This window comes from Rana temporaria, chromosome 2 (genome assembly GCF_905171775.1).
Source record: "Rana temporaria chromosome 2, aRanTem1.1, whole genome shotgun sequence".
NCBI classification, from domain to species: Eukaryota; Metazoa; Chordata; class Amphibia; order Anura; family Ranidae; genus Rana; species Rana temporaria.
In genome coordinates this window covers 363,668,729-363,688,061 of record NC_053490.1, presented here as the reverse complement: position 1 = coordinate 363,688,061, position 19,333 = coordinate 363,668,729, and the positions used below count along the sequence as shown (strand labels likewise).

The 19,333-nt window shown below is 41.8% G+C and overlaps 1 protein-coding gene across 1 annotated transcript in view; it reads left to right on the top strand.

Moving 5' to 3' along the window:
- Positions 1 to 19,333, top strand: part of SYPL2 (synaptophysin like 2) — an 81,822-nt gene that overhangs the window by 46,983 nt on the left and 15,506 nt on the right. Inside the window, exons 4-6 of the mRNA XM_040337649.1 lie at positions 9,142 to 9,272; positions 11,120 to 11,318; positions 15,659 to 15,850. Of these exons, the coding sequence (XP_040193583.1) occupies positions 9,142 to 9,272; positions 11,120 to 11,318; positions 15,659 to 15,850 (522 nt within the window). The remainder of the gene's footprint in view (positions 1 to 9,141; positions 9,273 to 11,119; positions 11,319 to 15,658; positions 15,851 to 19,333) is intronic.

Here is a 19,333-nt window from a genome sequence, read left to right as displayed (position 1 = left end):
CCCCCCCCACACACAATACAGACCCCCCCACAATGCAGAACCCCCCCCCCACACACACACACAATACAGACCCACCCCACAATGCAGAACCCCCACACACAATACAGACCCCCCCACACACAATACAGCCCCCCCCCACACAATACAGACCCCCCCACAATCGCACACAATACAGATCATTTGAGCCACGTGCTGCACACACACAGCACAGGAAAAGGGGGAGGCGGCTGCACTCAGTGCACTGTGCTGGGCTGCCTGTGACTGAGACACACAGTCACAGGCAGCTGAGACTCATCAGACCCGCGGCGCTGCAAAGGGGGGGGTTATTGCTGCCGGGTCTCGGGTGTGCTGACGGCTCACTCGGGTGCGACTTGCACCCTCCATGCCTGCTGTGTGTCTGCCGCTGCCTCCCGGCTGTCACCAAGCATGCCACCCGGCGCCCGCTAACGGCGCTAAGTCTTATTCAGTCACGCAGGGGGGGGGCGCCGGGCGCCGCGCTGCGCCGCCGAATCTGACTGTGACCATCGGAATCTGTGCAGGTCGTCAGGCGCCCATGTTGCTATGGCGCCCTGAGCGACCGCACAACCCGCACACCGCAAAGGCCGGCCCTGCCTGTACCACATCTAGGATCGTAACACAGTCACTTACTCTGGATCAACTGTGGGTATAGGAATGTGTATATGGAGGTTTTCTATTTGTGTGTGTGTGTGTGTTTTTTTTCTTCTATTGGTTGAACTGGGGGTCAGAGATGTATTATGGCCTAGGACGACAAGGCCCAGGCCTAGGGCGGCACTTTGCTGGGGGCGGCGGAAAAGCACATATTCTTCCCACTCAAATCACTCCCCAGCACATATCCCCATACCACCCTCTCCCCCCAAATTAAAAGATGCTCTGTCCCCGTCCCCCCTGTCCCCATCCCTCCGCGCCCCCCCCTGTCCCCATCCCATGAAAATGACAGGGCGGGGTCTTAAAAAGGAAGGGGTGCGTCATATATAAAGTAGGGGGTGCGTGAGATTCACCAGGCCTAGGGCAGCACAAAACCTAAATACACCCCTGCTGGGGGTCTTGTGTCTTTTTTTTTCAACCAGAGACCATGTACAGTAACTACATTAGGTAGTACATTAAGGTAGAAGAAGGACATGAAATTTGTTAAAAAAGTACGATTTACAAGGCAGAGCCACACGATCAGATACACGCCTAACCAAATTGATGGCAATGAGAAACGCCTCCTTCTCAGATAGTCGTAAAAAATAACTTTGTGTCGTGCATCAAAAAGGGGGCTCTAAAGCACAGATATCACCAAATTAAGGACCCATGGGAATTTGATAGGTGGAACAGTGTAAAAAAACACCTTTGACAGAGGTGCAGGCCAATAAATGAGAAGACAGACATACTAAAACAAGATTGCCAGAGCCAATATCTGGCACTTAATAGTCAGCCCAGATGCTGATCAATGCCAGACTGGCAGAAAGTAATAATTCAAGCGAATGAGAAAACCCTAGGATCAAGGGCCTTGCACCATCTAAAGAAGGGTTTCCAGGTGTTTCTTCAATAGTCATGCTGTAAAGAGAAAAAAAAAGAGCAGCCCTGCAACTCAATCAGAGACCAAACCACCATAGTACAGCTTGGTGTGGAATAAGAGACATTTCCCACTGCTAGGAAAGAGAGGACTTATCCATCTAGATAGCAGGCCCTCATGCAGTGCTGAAGTGAGGAACTAAGCAAAGGGAATCACCTCAAACAGCGATACCAGTAGCTCCCAGAACTCGCATGCATCTGCAAAGTGATGAGCTTAACTAACTCTGAGTGATCCTGACTTGAAGCCTGAGCCGTTTAAGCTTCTTTGAAGGCTAAAAAGACATTGAAATAGAATTGTGGCAAAACCAGGGAGGATTTCTGACAATTTCCGAGCTACCTGTAACTTTGCAAGGAATGCAGTGTAATCTGCAGGCTATGTTTTAGGGCATAATGCTACCCATGCCTTGCTTGAATTTCAGCTTATTTCTGCTGAATCTGCGGAAATTAAAGCTGTGGCGCCACTTAGCTTTAAAAACTTCAATTCCGAAAATTGAAAGAGCTGGACGAAAATATCTCAGTCAAACAGTGATTGCACCAAATCAAATGCAGTCAATGTTCGAAGGGATCAAAGGATCTCTTGGAAGTCTGGTCCACAGACCCACACTTAAAGTGCATTCCCAGACAATCTACCTTGGTGACAATGGCCACCAGAACAAATAGAGAGGGTGAATCTACCCAATGGGGACACAGATGGCAATAAAAACAAGGCAAGGTTTTAATCCTTCCCTTCTCCATCCAAAACTACTTTACATTATTATTATTATACATGATTTATATAGCGCAAACGGTTTGCGCAGCGCTTTACATCGGGGAAGACAGTACAGTCACAATACAAATCAATACAGTACATGCATTTTAATCCAAAGGACCCTCCAAAAGACCACAGCTGCAAAGCTGTTATGGGCAACCACTTATTGAAAATATTCAAATGGGTAATCATATCAACCAAATGCTGAGAACTCTCAAAGACTGACACTGCACTCCAGCCCATTCTAGCCTAGAAGACCCAAGTACAAAAGAGAACTGGTATGAAAGCAGATCTGGAAGTATAAAAAATAGGGCTCTTGTATTTGTCTGGCAAATCTTTAAAGGATATGAGTCCACAACAGGAATGACCTCTCCCTTGTTATAGTGAGATACACGTTGGGCCACTGATAGTGGCACTATCCACTTCTACATTAAGTCCTCTGGGAATGGAGAGAAGTTAAGAGAAGATCTTTTGAAGTGGCAAAAGCTCTGTCAGGCTGTATCAACTTTCTAGCACTTATGTCATTAAATTGTTGAACTAGAGAAACACATTGCAGAATGCTGGTGTCTGCAAAAGCCCAGCTGTTTTCCTGCACTATGGCTTTCCAATCTTGAGAGCCTGAGGTAAAGCCTGGATAAGGGTATCAATAACGTTCCATATGGTAAAAAATTGTAGTCAATGATAGGGAAGGGAAGGAATCTTCATGATAACTGTGCACAGTGGCTGAGGCCCTCTGGAGACCAAATATTCTGAATTAGATTTAGAGAGGAATGGGGTAGGTAGCAGTGTCTTTTGGAAGCTTCTATGCAGCGCTGTTTCCTGGCCTAGGCCAACAAGGCCCAGGCCTAGGGCAGCACTTTGCAGGGGGGCAGCACAGAAAGAGTCCACGCCGGCGACACTGTTAGTGTAGCGCCAGTCTTATGGGGTGGACTGGGCTGAGAGGCAAATTAGTCTAGTGTCCCCATAAAGCGGGTGCACTGCTTCCGGTATGCGTGCGGCTGGCATTATGCAACTGTGGGGGGCGCCGGTTCTAATTTTGACTGTCCTATCATCCTGGACCACAAACCTTCCTCACTGTGCTATATGTTTTCTGCTGCACCATTGGCATGGTTATATCTTCTTAGTCCTCTCCATAAAACTTCCAGAAATTTGTGCTTTAAGTAGAACTATAGGCTTATAATTTTGGATCTAATAAGGGAGGGTTAAAGCTCCTGTCAGTTTATTTTTTACCATCCCTGTCCCATTGCAGAGATTTCCCCTCACTTCCTGCCCCATAGCCAAACAGGAAGTGAGAGGAAATTATGCAAATTAAGGGAATCCTTTGACCCCCCACAGGCCCTCAGAACTAGTGTCCCCACTCGAAAATTTCAGGGCGGGTCTTAAACAGAAAGAGGTGGGTCAGTTAAATTAGGGGGTGCACTAGTTGAGTCAGGCCTAGAGCAGCACAAAACCTAAATACACCACAGCTTCTATGATCAGGACACACACCAAAAACCTGACCTTAGTCAGCTTAGACAGAAAACCCTCTAGCATTAAGAATAACTGTGGGTAACAAATACATTAGCTGTAGGATATCTAGGTGATTTGAGGTGGAAGTGAAATGGGATAGGCCAAATAGGGTTCTGCAAGCATCTCAAAGTGGCTCCACTTGACCACGTAACAATGTATCGGGCACAACAAAAGTGTAAATCAGGGTCTTCCAGCATCAGAAAGGCAACTTGCACCCTTTCTCTATTCAGACATTATGTGAGAATTGAGGAATAATCTAAAGAAGGCCAGAGGTTGTATCTATTTAAAAGAACCATCACAGCTTTAGTTGGCTGCAAACTCTCCAGCTTAGCTCTTAGGCCGCGTACACACCATCGGTCCAAACCGATGAAAACGGACCGAAGTTCAGTTTCATCGGTCCAAACCGTCCGTGTGTACGCCCCATCGGTCTTTTGTCCTTCGGACAAAAGTTAGAGAACTTGCTTTAAAATCGAACCGATGGACCGCTGACCGATAGGTCCAAACCGATGGTTAGTACACAAAAGCATCGGTTCAAAACCCGCGCATGCTCAGAATCAAGTCGACGCATGCTTGGAAGCAATGAACTTCGTTTTTTTTCAGCACGTCGTGTGTGTTTTACGTCACCGCGTTCTGACCCGATTGGTTTTTGGAACGATGGTGTGTACGCACATCAGGCCATCACTCTGCTTCAGCGGTGAACCAATGAAAACGGTCCGTCGGACCATTCTCATCGGATGGATCGACCGTGTGTATGCGGCCTTACAGTAGCAGGAGAAAATAACCAGGTGAACACACCCACATTGCATCAATGTCCGCTGTCCAAGTTAAGACTCACAGAGGCATACTATTGCCAAGAGATCCAAGTGGTACTGTCCCATGGACTTTGTACCCAGATAGAGGCTCTGCTGAAGCAGAGATCAGCAGGAAGTGCAGAAGGTCAAACTTGGAGGGTTAACTCTAATTTGCTTTTTATTGCATCACCTATTCACAGTTTTATGTTGCATTGTCTTTTGTAGGAAGAGCCATATATTTACTCTTACTTTGTAGTATGTTTAGAGAAACTGCAGATTTTTTAAATTTCCCTGCGTTCAACTGACATGCACATTGTTGGTTATATATTTTTTACCTGTGGGTCATGCTGCCACCTAAAGGAGCATTTGAACATCAGGTTAAAAAAAGAACTAAGAAATGGAGGAACATGTACACCAAGCGAAGGATGCCCCCTCCAAATGTTGGAAAATATGGTCATGTTGGCTGCATTTTGTTACGACCAAGAAATATATCCAACAAATAACTTTAATTACCCTCAACAATTTCTGGTGGGAGAGGAGGGTAGAACTCTTGCCCCCCCCCCTCCCCACCTCAACACTAAGCACCATTTAGGTTGCCCCTCTCCCTTCCTTAAATTCCCTAAGATGTCCCCATTGATCCGCAGATCAACATCTTTATCCTCAGGTTTCTGATTTATTTTTCACAATTATGCCAAATTTATGTTCATAACAACAATTCTATATAGTAAAACTGGACAATCTCTGATGGGATAAGGAGAACAGAGACTTTATAGATAAAAAGCTCTACCGCTTCTGTGGTAATCCAAACGTAGCTTACCCAGGATACTAGTCATATAAGGTATACAACATAAGTAACTATATATTCATTGCCAAATTAGGTACCATATGTTACATGTGATCTCTTTCAACCAGATACATTTCTCAGAATTTTCTGTTACTGGAGCCGTTGCGTCCGCACATGTGTTTTACAATCACAATAAAAACTTTATTATTAAAAAACATACGTGTGACCAGCCTTTTTATTAGCTATAACCCGTACCAACAATGCAGCCACAGTTGTAGAAAAGTAGTATGAAAGATAAGAGGAAAATAGGGAAGGCAACAGCCTTTATTACCCCACCCAATTGGGGAGAAACCCGTGTCCCTCAATGAAGTCGTCATAACATTTTTTTTTTCCAATTGCCTGGTTCATTGAAGGACACAGTGGTGGTAATATTCAATTACCTGTGGGATGTCCAAAAGCAGTAACAAAACTGAAGTTTGGACAAGAACATCCAACAATAACAAGGAGAGGGAATCAGCCCAGACAGAAAAGAGGGCAACCTTTAACGCTTTATGGCCACAATTAACATCCCGAAAGGACCTAATGCTCTGGTTGAGTGTGCAGTAATAGGGAAATGAGGATCTTGAAGCTGCATTGCATATGATTGAAAAGCCTGGCAAATTTATCTGGAGTTGAATGTGCTAGAACTGTCCAGGTATGCCACTGCAGAAACAGAGCCTCTTACAGGGCTGCCACATAGAGACCTGCTTAATATAACTGGTAAAAAGCTAAACTCTTTGGCAGACTGCAGAAACTTCTGTGATTTCTGATATCTGTCATGATTCATTCAGCTGCAGGTTGACAGGAATCAGTGAAATAACCTATTATTCATCAACCAGTAAAATAGTGTGCTCATTGGCTGGTTAAAGAGACTTATATGCCCTGTACACACGATCGGTTCGTCTGATGAAAAGAACCGATGGACCGTTTTCATCGGACGAACCGATCGTGTGTGGGCCCCATCAGTTTTTTTCCAATTGTTGAAAAAAAATAGAACCTGTTTAAAAATTTTCGTATGATTAAAAAACCGATCGTCTGTGTGGAAGTCCATCGGTCAAAAATCAATGCATAAAAATATAAGAAAAGCTAATCAGCACAATAATATAAGTACAAAATAGTTCAGCTGCTGAACACTAGGAATCAATTCAAAAAGTTCCTGGAACAAAATATATAAAAGATAGTGCAGCGCTAATGAAGTCCATCAAATAGTCATCCCAGTGATGTTCAAATGGTGACTAGATGCAATCACATGCAGGTGATGAACGTGGATGAAAGGAACACCTCCACCAACAGTCTTATCCCTACCGAACGTTACGTCCCTAGGGCGGGACTTCTTCAGCTGAAGAAGTCCCGCCCTAGGGACGTAACGTTCGGTAGGGATACGACGTGACATCACCCGCTGTCGTCCACTATCACACTAGTTCCTCGCTGTACATCCTGGCATTGGATTAGTGCCTATGATTGTGAGTTTTTAAAAATGTTATTTCATTAAAACTGTTTATATATGGAGAACACTATGGTATGTCCTCTTTTTTTATGAATGGATCCACTTCCCTTTGGCGTTTTCCTGTACATATGAGCTCCTGGTCTTGGATTTATCGTTGTTGCAGTATTGCCTGGATATATCCCTATGGGAACACGTAATTGACCCTGTCTAACAGAGGGTCCTGCTTGGGAGGTGAGAGGCCATTTCTGTTATTGGTGGAGGTGTTCCTTTCATCCACGTTCATCACCTGCATGTGATTGCATCTAGTCACCATTTGAACATCACTGGGATGACTATTTGATGGACTTCATTAGCGCTGCACTATCTTTTATAAAAATCCATGCATGCTCAGAATCAAGTTGACGCATGCTCGGAAGCATTGAACTTAATTTTTCTCTGCACGTAGTTGTGTTTTACATCACCGCGTTGGACACGATCAGATTTTTAACCGATGGTGTGTAGGCAAGACTGATGAAAGTCAGCTTCATCAGATATCTGATGAAAAAAATCCATCAGTTCATTTTCATCAGACGAACCGATCGTGTGTACAGGGCATTAGAAATTCAGATATTCAGAATGTATATTTTCACCTTGTCCCAGTCATTCTGTGTGTGTCTGAATAACCCACAGTTTATTGTATATTGCCAGCACCGTGTCCCTCAATGAATGATGGAGAAAATGCATTGCTGTATTTTGCGCTGAAAATCAATAAACAATAGAGATAAGACATTTCTGCAAAAAAAAAATTACTGAAAAAAAATATAGTTTATAAATATTTCCTCAAGGTTTTTACTCTTTCATCTCACTTAGCTAAAATAAATTCTGGAGAGAACATTGGTTTAACAAATACATAATATAGAAAACAAACGTATCTAAATATATGAAGGCCAAACCTGTCATTGTTACAAACTAAATAATAATCAACCTTATAAGGCAATCTACAAATTATCACTATATGCCAATAAAGTGAGAAAACTAGTAATACAATTTGTGGATTATGGTATTCTTCAGCCACAATGGAATCATAGCTCTACTTTTTATTTCCAATGTATTTCATTGTAACAGATAGTTTCAGTATCAAATGTATGATCTGTGCAGACCTATGCAAACATAAGTCACTAAAATGCATCCATGCATATTGCATGCATATACAACTTACTTTTACCATAAACCCTAATAAAGACTGTTTGCATACAGTTTGTACATGCCCTAAAAACAGTACTGTACCTGTCTAATGTTACTTTGTGCTCTGCATTATGATCTTGGCCTCAATATGTATGTATTACATAGAGAAAATAATATTAGCTTGCAATATGTAATTTATTTTATAGGCAGACAGCGACCATGTGAAGCTTAGGGGTGTATTTATAAAAAAAAAGTTTGCGTAGTTCTTCCAGCGAAACTGCTGGTACATTCGTTATGTGCAAATTCAAATCATAGGAAGTCAAACCACAGGAAGTAAGTATTTATTACCCTTATGCCCCTTTCACACTGGGGCGGGAGGTGCGGTGGCGGTATAGCACTAATATTTTAAACGGCACTATACTGACGGAATTGCGGCGGTATTCGGCTGCTAGTGGTGTGGTTTTAACCCTGCTAGCGGCCAAAAAAGGGTTAATACCGCTGGCAATGCGTCTCTGCAGAGTGGCGCATTGCTGGCGGTAGAGCCGCGGTGTTCCATTGTTTTCAATAGGAAGGAGCAGTGGAGGAACGGTAAACACACCGCTCCTCTCACCGCTCCAAAGATGCTGCTAGCAGGACTTTTGGAGCTTTCCTGCCAGCGCATCGCCTCAGTGTGAAAGTTTTTCAGGTGGTATTTAGGCGCTATTTTTAGTGCTAAACCACCTGATAAAAACTCCTCAGTGTGAAAGGGGTCTTAGTTCCATCCAGTGACCATATTGTAGTATTTTCCCAAACATCTCAATTTATTTTTATTTATTTTTTTCATTAAAAAACACAGAGCTTGAACCCTGTCTACCTATATATTGCATGCTGCAAGTTGCTACTTGTCATTTATTATTATGGCATTAGCAATTGTTTTTACACATATTATAGAGCAAGATACTTTTATATACTATATTTGTATAGGTTAAACATTTTACACAGCATCAGCTCTTTCTGTGCACACATCTCTTGTCTTTTTATATGAAGCTCTCTTGCTTCTAATGTTCATTCTTTCCTTTCCCTCATTTCCTCTTTGTTATAGCTCTTTGCTATCTTTGCCTTTGGAAGTTGTGGTTCATTCACTGGAGAAACAGCAGCAGTCGTGATGTGTAAAGTTGCAGAAACACAGACAGACACAGATCTCATCTCTGTGTCCTTTTCATATCCTTTCAGGTAAAACCTTAGCATGGTATCCACAGTCATTTTTACTGTAATTTGATTTGAAAATATAGCTTTACTATGCTAAATCAGTTTTTGCTGCTGAATTTATATAATATTCTAAAGTAACGTTATAATACTATACTAACACCCTCTCTCGGTGAGACCTCCAATGTTATTTTATTGCATCTGACAAATGACAAATTCTTTATAAAACATTCCCACATATTTTATATTTCTATTACCTAATTCTAAGCCTCCTTTGTTACGCTTTTTCAGGCTGTTTAAGTTTTTTAACACGTTCGTTTTTATCTAACTCGAGTTTTGTTGATAAAAAAAATAATCACCTCTGAGGCCTTGTACACACGAGCAGACATGTCCGCTGAAAACGGTCCGCGAACCGTTTTCAGCGGACATGTCTGCTGGGAGCTTTTGTTCTGATGTGTGTACACACCATCAGACCAAAATCCCCGCGGACAGAGAACGCGGTGATGTAGAAGACACCGACGTTCTCTGACTTGGAAGTTCAATGCTTCCACGCATGCGTCGAATCAATTCGACGCATGCGCGGGATTTCGGGCCGATGGTTATAAGTCATAACCAACGGACATGTCCGATGAGTCGTACTAACCATCGGACATGTCCGACGGACATGTTTCCAGCGGACAAGTTTCTTAGCATGCTAAGAAACTTTTGTCCGCTGGAAACCTGTCCGCTAGGCCCTACACACGACCGAACATGTCCGCGGAAACTGGTCCGGGGACCAGTTTCAGCGGACATGTTCGGTCGTGTGTACGGGGCCTCAGGCCTTGTACACACGATCAGTCCAAACTGATGAAAACGGACTGAGGTTCAGTTTCATCAGTCCAAACCTACCGTGTGTATGGCCCATCAGACTTTTGTCCTTCAGTCCAAAGTTTTAGAACTTGCTTTAAAATCGGACTGATGGACTGATGACTGATCGGTCAAAACCGATGGTTAGTACGCAAAAGCATCGGTTCAAAACCCGCGCATGCTCAGAATCAAGTCGACGCATGCTTGGAAGCATTGAACTTCGTTTTTTTCAGCACGTCGTTGTGTTTTACGTCACCGCGTTGGACTCGATCGGATTTTGAACTGATGGTGTGTAGGCACATCAGACTCCAGCCTTCAGTCCGTTTTCATCAGTTTGGACTGATCGTGTATACAAGGCCTGGGTGATCAATGTACATTGCAAGGATTTTAACAAACTTTATAGAGTCCCACCTGTTTATGTTCTTAAGAAAAAGTCTGGTCCTAAATAGGAAAATAAGTGAGCCAATCACACAAGCAGATGTTGCAAACAGAATTACATTTCTAGTGAAATTCTGCAGAATGAAAAAGGATAATTTTAATAACTTTACATTTCAATATGGCAACTGTATATGCTATATAATTTTTTAATTTGCTAATTTTTTTGAGTTATCCTGTAAGATTTATTTTTTTAAACACCAAGGACCCTATTTATAATGAAGAATGGTATCCACTTGCCACAGAAAATTGCCGTCATCGCTTTACTCTGCACCTACACTGCATGTTTCAGTCTACCCTGCAGAGAACACTCAGGAATAAGATAATCCTGTCACATGAAATGTCACAAGCCATACCACTGTAAATCACCCCTTAGTAGCTGATGAATAAACAATGTGATAAGGGTAAAATTCCTGATTGATTTTCCAGCCTGGGGTGTTTAAATGACAGATAGATCTGACTGGTTGGCCCAAACAAAATGTTACTATTAGCACATATTTATTACATCAGGCTCCCTATGATACTTATCGAACAACCATTTTTAGTACTGTTAGTTTATGTAGCATGCTTTACATTGTGTATGTTTGCTCTAGGTTGTACCGGCAACGCTATGAGATGCCACCATGTGGTGATACTGAAGCCCGCGTCTTGCACCTCTCAGGCGATTTCTCTGCACCGGCTGAATTCTTTGTGACATTATCCGTCTTTGCTTTCCTCTACTCTATGTTCGCATTGGTGATTTACTTGATTTTCCATGAGAGATACACAACAATCCGGAGAGTGCCAATTGTGGTAAGCAAAAGTGAAAATATTACTATCAAATTAAGAGATTATACAATAGAGACTAAATGGTTAAAACTGGATTATGTTTAGGGAAAAGGTTTAAAAAAAAAATAGGCATAGAGGGGTGTAACAGGTTAATTTAAACTGGTTATAAACCCTTACATATACCCAGTAAAGTGACTGTCCTACGTTGTACCAGTTTATCTGCAATCTCCTTTTCTCTACATCTATTCAAAGTGCAGAATTTATACAACATGTCTGAGCTACCAGAAAGCAGGGGGGTGAGATGATCTCATATGTAAACATATGAGATCATCTCTCATTGCCGTTTTACACAGAGACAGCGTCCTGTCTCTGGAGAGGAGACCGATCTGTGTCCCTTGTACATAGGGACATAGATCGGTCACCCCCCCCCAGTCACCCCCTCCACCTACAGTTAGAACACAATGCAGGGAATACATTTAACCCCTTCCTCACCCCCTAGTGTTAACCCCTTCAATGCCAGTCACATTTATACTGTAATTAGTGCATATTTATAGCATTGATCGCAGTATAAATGTGAATGGCGCCAAAAATGTGTCAAAAGTGTCCGATGTGTCCGCCTTAACGTCGCAGATCGCCACCATTTCTAGTAAAAAAAAAAAAATTATAAAACATAATAATTCTGTCCCCTATTTTGTAGGCGCTATAACTTTTGCGCAAACCAGTCGCTTATTGCGATTTTTTTTTTTTAACCAAAAATATGTAGAAGAATACGTATCGGCCTAAACTGAGAAATTTTTTTTTTTTTTTTTTTTTTATTGGGATATTTATTATAGCAACAAGTAAAAAATATTGTATTTTTTTCAAAATTGTCGCACTTTTTTGTTTATAGCACAAAAAATAAAAACCGCACAGGCGATCAAATACCACCAAAAGAAAGCTCTATTTGTGGGGAAAAAAGGACGTCAATTTTGTTTGGGAGCCACGTCGCACGACCGCGCAATTGTTAGTTAAAGCGATGCAGTGCCGAAAGCTGAAATTTCACCTGGGAAGGAGGGGGGTATATGTGCCCAGTAAGCAAGTGGTTAATGTGCATAACGAAGCCAAGGAAAGATGGAAAAATATCCAAAAGGCATCAAATTACAGATTAGACATTTTTATAATATGTCAAAAAAAGTTAGGGCCAGATCCACAAAAGGGATACGACGGCGTATCTGCTGATACGCCGTCGTATCCCTATTTCTATCTATGTGACTGATCCACAGAATCAGTTAGTTATTTTCAATAAAATGAAACAGAATATATCTATTAAAGTGTAAAGCACCATATATTTCAGTGAAAATTAGGAATTGCCACCATTAGACACAAATGGTTGATTTGCTAAAGGAGCAAACCATGCTCACTTTGCAAAGGGAATATGATATTGCTAAGGAAACTTTCACTTTGCAAATAATACTCCATCAGTCACTGTACAGCCCCTATACGAGTAGAAGGAGAAATTTATTCAATTAAATTTCAGCAAATTTTGGATGGTAACTTGATGCCATCTGTGAAAAAGCTGAAGTTAAAGAGATAATGGCTTCTACAAATGGATAATGATCCTAAACACACCTCAAAATCCATGGGGGATTACATCAAGAGGCGTAAACTGAAGGTTTTGCCATGGCCTTCACAATCTCCTGACCTCAACATAATTGAAAATCTATGGATAGACCTTAAAAGAGCAGTGCGTGACAGACAGCCCAGAAATCTCAAAGAACTGGAAGACTTCTGTAAGGAAGAATGGGCAAAGATACCTCCAACAAAAATTGAAAGACTCTTGGTTGGCTGGCTACAAAAAGTGTTTACAAGCTGTAAAACTTGCCAAAGGGGGCAGTACAAGATATGAACTCTGCAGGGTGCCCAAACTTTTGCAGATGCCATTTTTTTGTTTTCTGTCATTTTGAAAGTGTAAATGATGGAAATAAAATCCAACTTTTTTTTAACATATAAGAATGTCTAATCTGTAATTTGATGCCTTTTGGAAATTTTTCCATCTTTCCTTGGCTTCGTTATGCACATTAATACAAATTTTTACCTGGGGTGCCCAAACTTTCGATCCCCACTGTACCTGTCCTGCATCCTTAATAAGCGAAACAGGAAGTGAAGACTTTCAGCTTCACAGCCTGTTTCCTACTGCGCATGCGCGAGGCACCGGAGGGGGGGAGGAACCCGATCCACGGAAGTTCCATTTCTGGGTGGAACTCCACTTTAAGTGAGCCCACTTATTTGCCCTGCATCAACAAAGCAAAGGTTCACTTTCCTGGCCCACCAAATGTAGGTGTGTGACCTGGGCTTTCATTCATCAAATGGCAAGTGTACACTTTTACAAGAATGTCCTTTTAACATGCTATTGTGCATTTATGCCACTATGAAAAGCAGCAATAACCATTTGTAAACTTAGTGGTAAACCAAAATGAGTATAGTCAAACATTATGATGAACAAAGGAACCATTCAGAACAGAAAGCAACCCTTGGGAATATTTGCTGTATATAAAAGAAAAATACAACAACAAAGCATGAGCATAGTTATCACACAATGTACTGATTTAACAAGCAGTATATCAAGTGTACATGTTGCATAAGAAGCATAAATCTACGTTGGCAAAATTAGTCGTATGCTTTTATGTGATTTACCATTTGTTATAGCTCTATGACCCTACAAAAAGCTACACAGCGGCAATTGAAAACTGTACAAAAAATATTGGAAACCTCGAAGATGTCATTTCTTCACTTCACTAAGTATTGGATGCCTGTGTTCTCTGCCACACAATGTAGTTCCACCCTCCATCCCCTATGCCACTGCTGTGCTCTGTAGTGACATGGGTTTTTTTATTTTTTATTTCACATGCCCCTATTTACAGTGGATATAGAAAAGAATCACCCTTTTAAAATAATTACATCTTATTGCTTTGCAGCCTGAAATAAAGACACACAGTTTTTGTTTTATCCAGCTGTATTTACTAGTACAACTTATAATATCCAAGTGAAAGATATAACACCAACATGTCAGAACAAAAAAAATAAATTAATTCAAGAACAGAATCACTGAGTTGGAAAAAGGATCACCCCCTTGTGTCAGTATTTTGTTGAACCACCTTTTGCTTTAAAGTGGAGGTTCACCCTAAAAGAATTATATACCATCCCGTCCAGCATACTTGCGTCAGCTACAGTATGCTTTTTTTTTCGCGCTGTATTTACCGTTTAATCCCTCAGTTTCTTTTCAGACTCCCACGGGGAGTAGGCGTTCCTATGAAGAGGGGAACATGATTGACGTTCAGCTATAGCGCATCACGCTTTCCGAAAATAGCCGAAATAGGACTCGGCTGTATAAGGCGCCTGCGCAGTTAGCTCCTAGTCCGCACGCAGGCGCCGTATGGCACCGTGAAGAGCCGAGACATAGTCCGGCTATTTTCGGAATGCGTGACACGCCATAGCCGGACGTCAATCATGTTCCCCTCTTCATAAGAACGCCTACTCCCCGCGGGAGTCTAAAAAGAAACTGAAGGATTAAACAGTAAATACAGCGCAAAAAAAAAAGCATACTGTAGCTGACGCTAGTATGCTGGATGGGATGGTACATAGATGTTTTTTAGGATGAAACTCCGCTTTAATTACAGCCTTTAGTCTGTTGGAATATGTCTCTACTAACTTTGCACATCTAAATAGGGTTTCCATCCGTCTAAATTTAGTGGATCGGAGCGGAGCGGATGTCAGCGGACATGTCATCGCTGACATCCGTCGCTCCTTAGACCTGCATGGAGCGTCCGTTCAGGTCCGCCTAAAAAAATGACCTGAACAGTCCACCCGTGGAAAGGGGCATAAAAGCTGTAATTAAAGCCTTTTTTCCAACTCATTGATTCAGTTTTTTTGTTTTTTTCTGACATGTTTTATACCCACTGTATATATACTTCTCCACGTTTTATATGCCAAAGAAACTGTCTTCCAGCATTCAGGATATAATATGCACAGAAATAGATACAGTAAGGCCTCGTGCACACTTGACTAGAAAAACACTGCTTTTATAGGTGTTTGAGCCCCGTAATGTTAACCTATGTGTCAATGCACATATAGGAGTTTAGAGGCAGGGGAAAAAAACAATGTAACTTTCTTTTTACATTGACTTTCACATAGATGTGGAAGTTATATCTGAAACCATATGAATCTTTGCAATGGAAAAGTTCTACTAGATTTTGCAGAACATTCTTTACTCACTACTTACTGATTACCGCTTTTACCAGCTTAACTTTACACTACACCAACAGCACCTTTAAAATATAAATGCTCAGTGTCAGTAATTTAACATCTCTCTATATCTATCTATGCAGGATGTTTGTGTCACTGGAGGCTTTGCTTTCCTATGGCTTGTAGCTGCTGCAGCTTGGGGAAAGGGCTTGACAGATGTGAAGCTAGCCACCCATCCTTCTAGCTTATTGTCATCAATGCCAGTGTGCCAAATGGATAAAGCCACGTGCAGTGCCAGCATTGCACCGTATTTTGGACTTGCAAACATATCGGTGGTAAGTGTATAATTCCATGTTAAAATGACCCATCGACATTTGAAAAATATAATATATAACAATGACTACAACTTTACTACTCTTCCTTCTGTAAATTTTGTATGACGGGCCATAGTCGGATGCAACTATCCGTGTACTAACCATTTGATTATCGAACGATCTATCCAGAAGCGTTTATTTTCGTATGATTTTCTCTTTGCGTGTATCGGGCAATAATTTCAATAAAATTAAACAGAATATATCTATTAAAGTGTAAAGCACCATATATTTCAGTGAAAATTAGGAATTGCCACCATTAGACACAAATGGGTTGATTTGCTAAAGGAGCAGACCATGCTCACTTCGCAAAGGGAATATGATATTGCTACGGAAACATTCACTTTGCAAATAATACTCCATCAGTCACTGTACAGCCCCTATGTTTTTTTTCTCCTCTGAATGGAGAGAAAGATGCATTTTATATATTTTTTATCCTTGCCAAGGAAGAACATTTTTAACAATAGTGTGCAATAAAATAATAATATTATTAATAAAAAACAAAGAGAAAAATAGCTTGACTTGGGTTTGATCTAGGTTAGGGTCAAGATCAGAGTCAAAGGCTAAGGTCTACGATTAGGGCAAAGGTAAAGGTCTGTGTATTTTAGGTAGGATTAAAAAAAAATACGCACCATTGTTTCTGGGCCCAACTCCAGGTACAAATAGCAAATAACATACACATTTGTGGTATTGCTGCAGGAGAGAAGGAGAATTTATTTTGGGTTGTTCTTTGGCGGTAGTTTACAGTAATAGCAAGAAATCTGCAGCTAAATGTTAAAAATGTAATATTGTTTTACTATTTTGAGCCAGTTTTCCTTTGATACAAAAACAAAAACCAGGAGATACCCATTACCATTTACTACCAAATGAAAGCCCAATTTGTCCTGAAAAACTCAAGTTATAATCCACCAGGATATACTAAGTAGTTGTAATTATATGTACAACTTACAAACACGTGCAAAACTGTATTCAGGCTATAGGATTTGTTTTACCCTCCATCATTAAGGCCGCGTACACACGATCGATCTAAACCGATGAAAACGGACTGAAGGACCGTTTCATCGGTCCAAACCGACCGTGTGTGGGCGCCATCGGTCAGTTATCCTTCGGTCCAAAAATTTAGAACTTGCTCTAAAATTCAACCGATCGATGCCTAACCCATAGGTCAAAACCGATGGTTAACGTTTCCGGGGGGAGTGGTTTAGGCATGGAGGAGTGAGGAGGCGAGTGAGGAGCCCTTAGCGAGAGCACCGTATGCACCCGACAGCTGACCGGACAAAGCGGATCAAGACACCCCAGCAAGAGCGGCGTATGTCGGCACATGTCGCGCCGTGGAAGGAGACCAGGAAGGAGTTCCAGTGTACCAAGTACATTAACCCACTCTTACATCACCCGCTACCTCAGGGAAAAGACGGACGCTGTACTGCAGACTGAAGCAGACGCTGGGGTCAACGCCAGCGTGGGAGACAGCAGCTGCTGTGCACGCTATGGCTGGGAGGAGGGATTCGCTACCAGAGGTATCATCTATAGCAGCAGCAGTGACTCCTACACAGCTCGGAGGTATGTCAAGGGGGAGAGATTCAGGATTGCTCGATCTCCCCACTGAAGCGGCTGCTAATAAGGAGGGGGAGAAAAAGGTATGCCTGGTTAATAATAACAAGGTCACACAGACCCAGGTGAAACAGGGTCAAGAGACCATACCTGACATGAAGCAGCTTAGTGCACTCATACAGGCGCTCCCCACAAAGGAGGACATACAGACATTGGCTAAGAGCATTATGGGAGCACTGAGAGAGGAAATAGAAGAAGTGCGTGCGGGGGTAGCGAAGGGTGAATGTAAAATTAATAATTTAGAAGAACAAAATAGCAGATTGGAACACAGAGTGGTGTATATGGAGGAAGAGCTTAAGAGACAGCGTCAACAGATGGCTATGATACAACTACACACTGAGGAAGCTGAGGACAGAAGTAGGAGGAACAATATTCGAATAAAGGGGGTACCAGAAAATTTGGAGGGACCCGCTCTGAGTGAGGCAGTTATGACCATATTCAATCAAATTCTGAATAATCCCGCTGATACATTAATTGAATTGGACCGGGTCCACAAAGTCCCTACCTTCCGTCACCCGGCCCAACTGGGCCCCAGGGATGTTGTTTGCAGAGTACACTTCTATAGGATCAAGGAGGATATAATGCGAGCAGCCTGGAAAGTAGGAGTAATAAAATGGGAGGGGGTAGACATACAGATTTACCCAGATTTTTGTAGACTCACAAAATGGAGACGACGGTTGCTAAAACCCCTTCTGGAGTACGTACGTTGTAAAGAGGCTACATATCGGTGGGGCTATCCTCTGGCATTGATTGTAAAAAAAGAAGGGCAGAACTTTAATTTAAGGTCTCCCGCACAACTAACGGAACTTTTTCAGTTTCTGGGAGCAGACCCTATTGAAGTCCCAAACTGGTTAGAATCGCCCGTACAAATGGATAGATATTAGCTATAAGGAGATAAAGGGAACTATGGACTGACAGTGGAATCTAGAGGAAGATAGGAGGAGAATCCGTATGGAAAAGAAGAGAAGAAGTACAGAAGGACAGTATATGGAGACTTTATTTATTTATTTAATTTTTTTTTAGGTTTTTCGTTTTTTCTTTTTTTTTTTTTTTTTTTTTTTTTCTTTGGCCTCTGCTGCTGCCTGGGTCTGAACCAGAATTTTTTTTTTTTTGCAGTGGGGGTTTTTTTTTTGAGGGGAGCCAAAATCTATATGCTAGAAGCTGGATTTGTGAGAATTGGGCGCATTGGCGCCAAAATGATTATGTAGAGGACACCATGAATAGGCAGAGGATAAATGTCATATCCGAGGCCCAATAAATGGGAGGGGGAGGGGATAATGTGGTGTGTTTTTTTTTTTTTTTAGGGGGGGTTGCTGCTGTGTTTTTTTTTTTGTGGGCTGGGGGAAGGGTGTTACCCTTCTCTCCCTTCCTTTTTTTTTTTTTCGGGGGGGTGGAAGGGTAAGGGTCAGGGAGGTATTAAAGGGCCATAAACAAATGGCGTACACAGATAAGGCACAAAAAAAAATATATATATATATAACACGAACACCATGATATGGGGCATTTGCCCCTCCTTTATTTTTTTTTCACTATAGAATTGTTGAGTGAGTAGGAAAAGCATATATATAGATTGTACACAACACTATCACTAATATACGATTGTAATTGAGGGATCATTGAGGAAGAACAGAGTATAGAAGGGTGAGTCAGGGTATAGGGGTAAAGGGTTAAAGGGGCCTTGGATAGGGCAAGGAACAAAGGCATAAGGGCTAGGTTCTCAGATTATAGCTAATATTTTTTTATATATATATATTATTTTTTTTTTTTTGTTGTGGCCGGGTTGGCATGTTTTCTTTATGTATTGCATACTTCGAGTTTCCGAATCTACACCTCTTA